This window comes from Physeter macrocephalus, chromosome 1 (genome assembly GCF_002837175.3).
Source record: "Physeter macrocephalus isolate SW-GA chromosome 1, ASM283717v5, whole genome shotgun sequence".
In the NCBI taxonomy this organism is placed as follows: domain Eukaryota; kingdom Metazoa; phylum Chordata; class Mammalia; order Artiodactyla; family Physeteridae; genus Physeter; species Physeter macrocephalus.
Window position 1 is genome coordinate 15,829,427 of NC_041214.2, and position 9,556 is coordinate 15,838,982.

Consider the following 9,556-nt stretch of genomic DNA (forward strand, 5'->3'; position numbering starts at 1 on the left):
GAAAATATAAAAGTAAACTGACTTATTTCTAAATATTCAATTTTAGCTAATCTCAAAAAGTTAGTTGGAAATGATTCACAAAACTACAGAGCTCCACATGCAACATCTGTTAGTTACTTAAACCTCACGGGATCCATTTTTATTTGCAATAGCCACATACCTTTCAAAGTAAAGTTCCAATTTTCAACAAATTTTACCTATTCTATTGCCTGCCAGACAGACCCACAGGATTCTATTATAATTGATGGCACAGGTAACTGTGCTTTTACACATACTCCTACTGTTTAATATATGCTATTCTCACAGCTTATGGTGATAAAAGCACAAAACTATTGCTCTCTTGCCTGGCTTCTGCCTATTTAAGGATTAGTCCTTACACCACAGCTAACAGTATATGCTCGATAAATGCTTGCTGAATAATGAATAAATCAGTTTCTCCTATGTCTACCAATTTCCACTGCAACCATATTTTTTTTTTTAAGATTTCTTTTGATGTGGACCCTTTTTAAAGTCTTTATTGAATTTGTTACAATACTGCTTCTGTTTTATGTTTTGGGTTTTTGGCTGTGAGGCATGTGGTTTCTTAGCTCCCCGACCAGGGACTGAACCCACATCCCCTGCATTGGAAGGAGAAGTTTTAACCACTGGACCGCCAGGGAAGTCGCTGTAACCATCTTCTTAACAATCAAGGAATAATCTTGGGCCTTTTTGGGTACTTGTATTCTCAACGCATCAATATTTTCTACTTTTAAAAAAATGTTTTTGCTGTATTTGCACAATTACCACAAATAAACCAACCACACATCTTCAAACCTCTGATAAACTTAGGCACACATAATTTTGCCAGATAATTAGTTTAAAAAAGAGCAAGTTTAGTCAACTGGACAAAAAAGCATATACTTCCTACTCTATTTTAAGAAAAACATTTCCTCAGAGATTTGTTTAATACCAAAGGAAAAATATAAATAGCTGCCCCCTCCAATTTACAAAATAGATCAACACTCACCATTCCAAAAGATAAGACGTGTAACGAAACAAATGCATGGCACCGTTTTATGCTGTTCATTATCCCAGGATGGATAACTATAGAACTAAATGCCATTGAATTGACTGATTCCTGGAAAGTCTGGCTAAGAAACTGAATGTATGTATTAACACACACACACACACACACACACACACATATACATACTGACACACACATGTGCCTACTATGACCTGAAGATTTAAACTCTTCAAATATAACTTTTTAAAATACTTACTAGGAATCATAAAAAACTAAAATTCTTGCCTTTTAATCTTGAAGTAAGAGAAGACAAATACTTAAAAGTGTTCCCTTTATCAAAGATTTTTCAAAAAAAATTTTTTGAGAGAAAATGTTGATTCTGATTATTTAGGCCATGCCCCTATTCTAATCATTTATTCACTTTCGTTACCTTCTGAATTAATACTGAAAACCAGAACCCAACTATTCACATACTAATGTGAACATGGTCACTCGGCCAGCAATGTGGCTTCCCTATTCACACCCCACAGTTTAACATTCTTAGTGTAACTGGCATATGTCCTCAATAGCTACAGAATTCAGTCAAGATTATTCCATGACTTTGTGGTAGGCAGCACTCTAAATGTGTGACATGGGTCTTAAGTCTGTGTCCCTAAATATCTAGGTAGCTCTCAGTACTCATTTGGAGTTTGGACTAGATCATCATCAGTTCTCAAAATGTGGTCCCTGAAACAGCTCTATCAGCATCACCTGGAAACTTGTTACAAATGAAAATTATGAGATCATATCCAGATACACTGAGTAAGAAACTATACGAAGAGCTTATTAGCATGACTTGTTTCTACCTCCAGGTGATTCTGATATATGGTCAAGTTTGAGATCCTCTGGACTCGATGATCCCTAAAGCCTTCTCCAACTATCAAAATCCTACTGTCATTAATTAGATCAAACGTATCTTCTAGAACTAGAACCATGTTAAGTGCATTTAATTATTCCCAGCAGTCTGAGTAAAATATCATAATCAAACTTACCATATTCTATTATACAGTACTTAAAACTTTGCTACATTTTCATCAGGACAAAATTGACATTAGCAAGTTTTCCCAATTAAGTAGACACTGCAACAAATGTTTGATACCACTTTTAACTCACGGTGGTGATCTCCAAATTAAACCCTCATATTTATAAGTAGGGGGCTTATTCTAGCTGTTGTGAGAAGTAAATAGATCCTTTGATGACAGTTAAGGTACAGGCATTTTGTATCTATTTCTTAAGACCCTGCTACACAGAGTGTTCTCTCACTTTCCCATCCCATCTGTGAGAAACACTGGAATATAACTCAAAAGGGGGGGCAATAACATGCTGGCGAAAACACAACTACCTGAATAACTTGAATCAATGGGGCATTTTAGGATTCCCACCTATAGGAAAGGTTAACAAATCAGGAAGCATAAAGCCTCATACGCTGAAAGAATTCTAATCCTAAATAGATCTGGTCCTAAAATGTGATTCCGTGGAGTCTATTTCAGCAGTTAAGAAGGTGGACATTGCTGTACCTAAGAACCGTAACTCCCAAATACAAAAATGTTAGACTTTCTGATGATACCTTCAACTTTTCTGAGGCTATTACAAAAGGAGGACAAAAATAATCCTTTAAAATGACATAAAGCTTGGATGACTGTCAGGGACCCAAAGGAAAAGCTGTTAAAAACCAGCCGGGGTCAAGTTAAAAAGTTAACATTTGCTCCCCAAGATAAAGGTTTCTTTTCCACCCAGTTTCTGTTTTGACAGGTGACTGCCTTACAACAAACTCCTCCCTCCCTCCCTCTCTCTCTCTCTCACTTCCTTTGACACTCTTAAGTCAGCCCAGCTTTTCCAGGGAAACAAAGGCTCTTATCTCTTCACACCATAACTCGAGAAGAGGTTCTTACTAGCCAAATAAACTGACATATTCTTAAAAACAATGTCTCTAATTTCTCTCAATTTCGTCAAGAAAATATTGGAGAAGGCTACAAGATTCAATACTATTTTCCTGCTCCAGGGGTACACACAAAGTTGCTTTCGTTGAGAATCCAAAAAGCATTTATTTTACAGTATTCAGTAAAAGTATATTAAAATCTTCTGCCTTGCCATCCCAGACCTATAAAGAATTTAGTCATGTAAGTGACTAAATCCTGTGTGAAGATGATTAATGCATCCAGCAACCTATTTCATTTCCAATTTCCCATTTTCAAAAATTCCCTGTCAGGAGTATATACATTTCTTAAGTTAGTTAGATACTTGCCAGCATTTTATGTCAAAAGGCTTCCAAAAAACCAAAACAAAACTATAAGAAACAGCCACTAAATGCCTTTTAAAGAATCCTTTATATAGTACTTGATATATGTCTTCAGAATTTTCAACACTTTAGATCTACTGAATCAACTAAATTTACACAAATGCAAGAATGAATCTTTGCAAAGCCTAAGTTTGAATAATTTCTCCTAATTTCTATATTTAGCACATATACATTGCCTTCTGAGTTTGGTGCTAAACTTAAGTGAGATCAAGAGTGAAAAAAACGGCCTTAGGACCAAACCCAGGCAGAATACCCTATCCCTCCTCCATGCTGGAATTCTGAGATGTCACCTGGGCAAAGGACACAACATTTTAAGGCAAGATATGTTAATACAGCTTTCAAAAAACCTGTGGCCTCTTTTGGTTTCCTCAACAGAATAAATCCCTTTGTCAAAAAGACCCTTCCGAAGACTTCATCTACACTTCACGGACCTAAGATATATCAAGTGCTCTTGATATATATAGTTGTACACCTTCTTTTAGTCTATGGTAATTATATTAGTAAAGCGGCCCTTAGGAAAAATAAAATACAAAATAAAAAGCTCACACTGCCTCCTGCTGTTAGAAGGAAAATTTCATGAGGTCAGAATGGTCCACAAACTGCACAGTGTAATGAGAGCAAGAGGCTTGTCTTAGTTTTTTCTTTTTCTCTTCTTCTTTCATCTAATGATCTATTTCCTAATCAAAGCCTCAAAAGGGTTGAGATACTGTCCACAACCCATACAAATGTACTGCAGAAAACACTACAAGGTATGACTTCAGAATTGAAAATCACCTTCCCCAAACATGCTTTCAACTGGATAGGTGTTTTAAACAAAACAAAACTAAACTAAAGAAGAAGAAAGGAAGAAAGAAAAAGAAAAAAAGAAAATTAAAAGCACTACCCTGTCTGACCAGGTGGATGGTTACTCTCCCAGATCTAAGGCAGTCTTAGCAGTTGGTTTCTCCCCTTCCTAGAGAAATAAACTGCTCCAAGTCAGGAGAACAGATTCAATATCCAGCTCATCTTATAGTCAGAGGGTTATCACCATACCCCAGGGCTTCCTAGACCTTGATGATTTTTTTCCATTATTTAAGGAGTTGGGAGTAATGTCACCCAACTTGTCACTGAGACACTTCTCTCTTCAAAGTTCGACAAACCACTCTTGAGGACACCATGTACCTGCCCCTGTCCACCTCAATCATGATACTATATTAAATCACTGAATAGGAAACACAGAAACACAAAGAATAGTTTGGATTTGTTTCTTTAAAAATGATGTTTGTATTAAAAATCTTAAAATGAAGAGACAATGATTAAACGTGTGTCTGGAATTAGAAATTACAAATGGTTAGAATTCTCTCAGTACATCACAACAGTAAAATTTTGCTCTTTGCTTCTGGAGGAACACCCTATAACAGAAAACCAAACATTTAAAAAAAATTAATATAAAAGGGGAGCTAAATACCTGAACATTGAAACAAAATAAAGCAAAAAATTTTAAAAAGGAAAAAAAAAAAAAAAAACCATTGCAAGACAAGTAAATTACATTTTAAAGGAAAAAAATAAAAGAAATTCACCAAACAACAGGCCCTATTGTCCTGGCTCCTTCAGGAAGATTGCTGAAAGGAAACTGGGAAGTGGTTTGGGGGAATCTGGTGGGAAGTTCACAGGTTGGCACCGGCTGGAACAGCTGAGTCTTGAAGGCACTCTGCAGACACAGGGGTGCTGGGGGCCCTGAATCACATTTGTGAAGTCCTTGTACTGTATTTTAAAGAGCTAGTCATCAACACCATGTTACTGCCAACCAATAAGAACAAAAAAGCTAAATCTAAAAAACCAAACACACACACACACAACAGTACACACAAAAATGTGCAGATCTGTAACATTTTTTTTCACAGCTGATTAAAAAAAAAAATACTACCGTTCTTCCCCCAGACTCCCCTTTGATACAGTAGGTAAACAAAATAGATTTTTTTTTTTCCACAAATATCAGCAGACATTTTCTGGCACCCCACACTGTATTGGCATCAGTGTTAACAGTCCCAGTTCAGATGTGCAATACTTCAGATTGGATACACTGTGACAAGAATCCAACTTTGCATAGACAGCCTCAGAATCGCAGTCACGGGGTTGCCCTTCCAAGCTGGCAGAAAAGAAACCCGATCTTAATTTCCAGCTACTCCTGGAAAACAAGGAAAAAACAAAAGTTTCTTCCGCTCATCCTGCTCCTTCACATTTGGTTCTCCCGGACTTCCTTCCGTGTATTTAAAACTTGGAACTAGAAAAACGGTTGTTGAAAAAAAAAAAAAAAAAAAAAAGAATTCCCCCTTTTCCACCTTCTCCCCATCCTCTTCCTCCCCCACCCCATTTTTTTTCCAGGCTGAAACTTTCGCTTGCCGGTGTCAAGCTGCCATACTGCGCCGCAACGGCTGCTTCAATGGGGAAATATGCGTCAACCAAAATCAATGAGAAACGTACATGCTGCAAAAAGCCACATTTCCACCGGATCTCGGATGGTCATGACGGGACACCCCCTCGCACACGGGGCAGAGGACGCGGCCACGGCGGCCAGCCGGGCTCCCGGGATACCCCGGCTGATGCAAAGTCGTCTCCAATCTCAAAGCAAGAAGAGAAATCACATTTAGAAGAGTCGGGTGCGTTTGGCTTTTGTGCGCAGAGCGAGGCCGGCGCGCGGCAGCCGCGGGCGCCTCAGAGGATCACGCAGGCCGAGCAGCAGCCCTCGTCGCCGTTGGGCTGAGCCGCGTAGTTCATCTGCCTCACGATCTCAGCGAACAGCTCGTCCACCGAGGCTTTGTTTTTGGCCGACGTCTCCATGAAGGGGCAGCTCCACTCCTCGGCCAGGGCCTTGCCCTCGCCGAACGAAACCTCGCGCTCGCCCTCCAGGTCCACCTTGTTGCCCACCAGGATCATGGGCACGCGCTCGTACCGCTTCACGCGGATGATCTGGTCCCGCATGGGCTTGATGTCCTGGAAGCTCTGCTGGTTAACAAGGCTGTAGACGAGGATGAAGCCCTGGCCATTCTTGATGTACAGGTCCCGCATGGACGCGAACTGCTCCGTGCCCGCCGTGTCCAGAATCTCCAGCACCGACGGCGACGAGTCCACCTCAATCTCTTTGCGGTAGAAGTCCTCGATGGTGGGGTCGTACTTCTCGATGAAGGAGCCGGTCACGAACTGCACGGTGAGCGCGGACTTGCCCACGCCGCCCGAGCCCAGCACCACCACTTTGTACTCTCTCATGGCTCCGTCGGCGCTCTTGACGCGCCTGCCGCGGCCCCGTCGGGGCTGCACGCCGGAGGAAGGCTGGGTTTGGCGGCTGGACTTCTCCCCGTCCTCAGCTCCGCAGGAAAAACTAAGGAGAGGATGGCAAAGGAGCGCAGGACGCGGAAATCACCAAGCGGGGACTGGGGGCCGACCGGCGGCGGCAGCGCGTCCCTGCGGTGCGGGTCCGGGGCCCCGCAGCAGCCCACGGCAGCAGCGGCAGCCTGGGCGGCGGAGCGGGAGGACAATGCCGGCAGCCGGTGCAAGGCAAGGACTGCAGCTTCTCGCCGCGGCAGCCCAGGAAGGCGAGAAGGCGGCGGCTGCGGACTGCGGAGGCGGCTACTAATTGCGCGCCGGGCCGGGACGCGCGTGGCATGAGTCCCCGCAGATCGTGCGCCCACCGCCGCGGCCCATCGAGCTCTCTCCCGCAGCCTCCGCGGGGCGAGGGCTTCCTACTCGCCGCGCGCAGCCCAGCTCTCCCCGCCCCGGCGAGCATGCCCAGTGCGCCGCCGCCGGCCGCGCCCGCCGGATCCCACGCTCCTGGTTTTCCGGGGGGCCGGGCGGGGGTGGGGCTGTGGGTGGGGCTCGAGATTTGATTCCGGACTAGCGGATTCGCGATAGGCGCTAGTTTAGGAGCCGGAGAAGAAATGTGTGTGTGTGGGGGGGGTGAAGGTGTGTGTGGGTGTTAAGAGACCGGCTGGGAGAGCGCCAGTGGGAGGACGAACACCGCCTTCTTTCGCGGCTTTGGGGTTAGTGCATAGGGGCCCCGACTCTGCGAGAAGCGGGTGGGCGCGGCGGGCCACCCCGAGGCTGGGGTGGGCTGGCCTCTTGCTGCCTCCCTTTATCCAAAGCTCGTGGACTCCACTCCCCGGCCTGCCGGCTGGTGTGCGTCCCGGAACCGAGAACCAAAGGACAGTTGGGGGTATGACTGGCTGGCGGACCATCTTCCCCCACTCAAGGCGCGGCCCTTTCTACCCGGCCTTCTCTGGCCGACTCTTGTCGTACTTCATCCCTCGGACAAAAAAAAGAGAAACACTGGGTCTGAAACCCTGTCCCCACGAGGGAAGGTGCAGCTTACAGTGACCACAGCGTTCTGCGGGCCGGGACTCGGCGGGCCCCACCCACCTCCCCACTCGGCTGGGGCCAAAACCCGGAGAGCGTATCACAGCCCGATCCAGAAGCGGCGGCGGCGCCCGCAGCTAGTCAGGGCATGCTCAGTGGGCAGAGCAGGTTTGGGGGCTTGGAAGTAGGAAGCTGGTGCACCACACACCCACACTCCAGCTCAGATTACCTCTCCCTAACTCAGGACCCATTGGCCCCGGGGCGCAAATCTCACACCCTCGAATGTTCTCCCATTGGCTACTGCCAAGGTTTTATCAGTTTGGGCTGCTTCATTGGCTAAAAAGTAGCCTCCGCTCGTGATTGGTTATTTATAGAGATTGAGTGGAGAGGCGGAGGCACAGCTGTTCTTTCTCTGCTGCTCCCCCGCCCCCTTCCTCCCACTTCCCCAAGCTAGTCGTTTCGAAGCTAAGAGTGAAAAAATAAGGAATTTAGGCGGAGAGCTCGAGCTAAATATAGTCCTTTGTTGGTGTTTTCAAGAGTCTGACTTTCTGGTGCCCAGTCACGACTGTCCATTAAAGGGAGCTGATTACAGTTCTTGGTCCTCAAAAAACAACAAAGTTTGCAAGGTGTTTTTTTTCTTTTTGTTTTTTTTTTTTTAGGGAGGGGGAGGGACTAGGATGTGGAAATGAGCCACTGAATTCAGCTCACCCGGTGGGGTGGGGGAATGCCCAGGCTTGCCTTCAGAAAACGTCTTTGGTTTGGGGCGGGCATTCGCTACACTGGGCTCGGCTCGCACTCACGGGAGGTACCAGGGAGATGCCTTGACTTGTTCCGGGTCTCTCTCCTTCCTCGCGAAGGAGAGATGTCAAGACCTGTCAAAAGACTAAGCGATACTAGCGTGAGCCCGAGGGCGAAGGGGTGGGAGGGGACCGAGCTGCTTCAATCCTGGCTTCATATCCTGTCGACGCCACTTCCCACTGGTTTAACCGTCCGCACTGGAGAGATAAATCAAGCAGTGTGCTAACGCTTGGTTTCACTGCCTTAGTCCTGCCGTGACTCAGGGCTACGTTTGCCAGTTAACCTTCTCCGAACCCCTTGCTGTAGCTTGTAGTATGCGCGGCTGCAGCGTGAAGTCTTGGCCAAGGGACCCGGCGGGTCTCGGGCGGCAGCCAACGCCTTGGATGGGGTAGGTGGAGCCCATTCCTGCGCCTGGCCCCGCTATTTAGTGGAGAGGGGTTATCAGAGTGCTTGGCTATAGTTATGCTTATATAATTCTCCAGAAACCTTTCAAGGCAAAATTCACCTAATATGGATGGAGAGAACCTCACATTTACCCAGCGTTTACTGTCTGTTAGGCGTTTTACATGTGCTATCTTATTTACTCCTCGTAAAAATAATTATTATACCTATTTTAAGGATGAGGAAACTGAGGCCCTAAGATGTTCAGTAACTGGCGTAAGATTTCTCAGCTAATGAGTGGCCACGCTAGGATCCCGACTTGGGTGTTTGGCTGCAGAACCTGGTCTTGTAACCATTAGGCAGTACTACCTTCTCACAAGAAAGTTCCCAGATTTTCCTCTTTCTTAGGTTGAATCTTGAGGTAGTATGATCAGACAGGCTCTTACACCCAAGCAAGAGGGACCTCTGCCCTCCCTCTGACTCTCTTCTGACAGCGCCCCTTCCTACAGGGTCAAGGAGCTTGAACCCTCTTCCAGACCACACCCCCAGTAGTCAGAATTCTGGACTCCTCTACCCAAATAGTACCAAACCCTCTTCTAGGATCTGCTTGGACCTCTGAACTCACCCCTGTGTGCAGGAATGGGTCTGTGTTGGAGTGTGGATGGTGCTAGGACCTATGGGCTGAGGCGTCTCCTCCCAGGCAC

The 9,556-nt window shown here is 45.7% G+C and overlaps 1 protein-coding gene across 1 annotated transcript; it reads right to left on the reverse strand.

Moving 5' to 3' along the window:
- Positions 1–3,074: 3,074 nt before the first annotated feature.
- On the reverse strand, positions 3,075–7,043 carry RAP2B (RAP2B, member of RAS oncogene family). Its single transcript, XM_024131900.2, has one exon. It carries the CDS (start codon positions 6,588–6,590, stop codon positions 6,039–6,041), a length of 552 nt encoding a protein of 183 aa, XP_023987668.1. The 5' UTR covers positions 6,591–7,043; the 3' UTR covers positions 3,075–6,038.
- Positions 7,044–9,556: the final 2,513 nt, after the last annotated feature.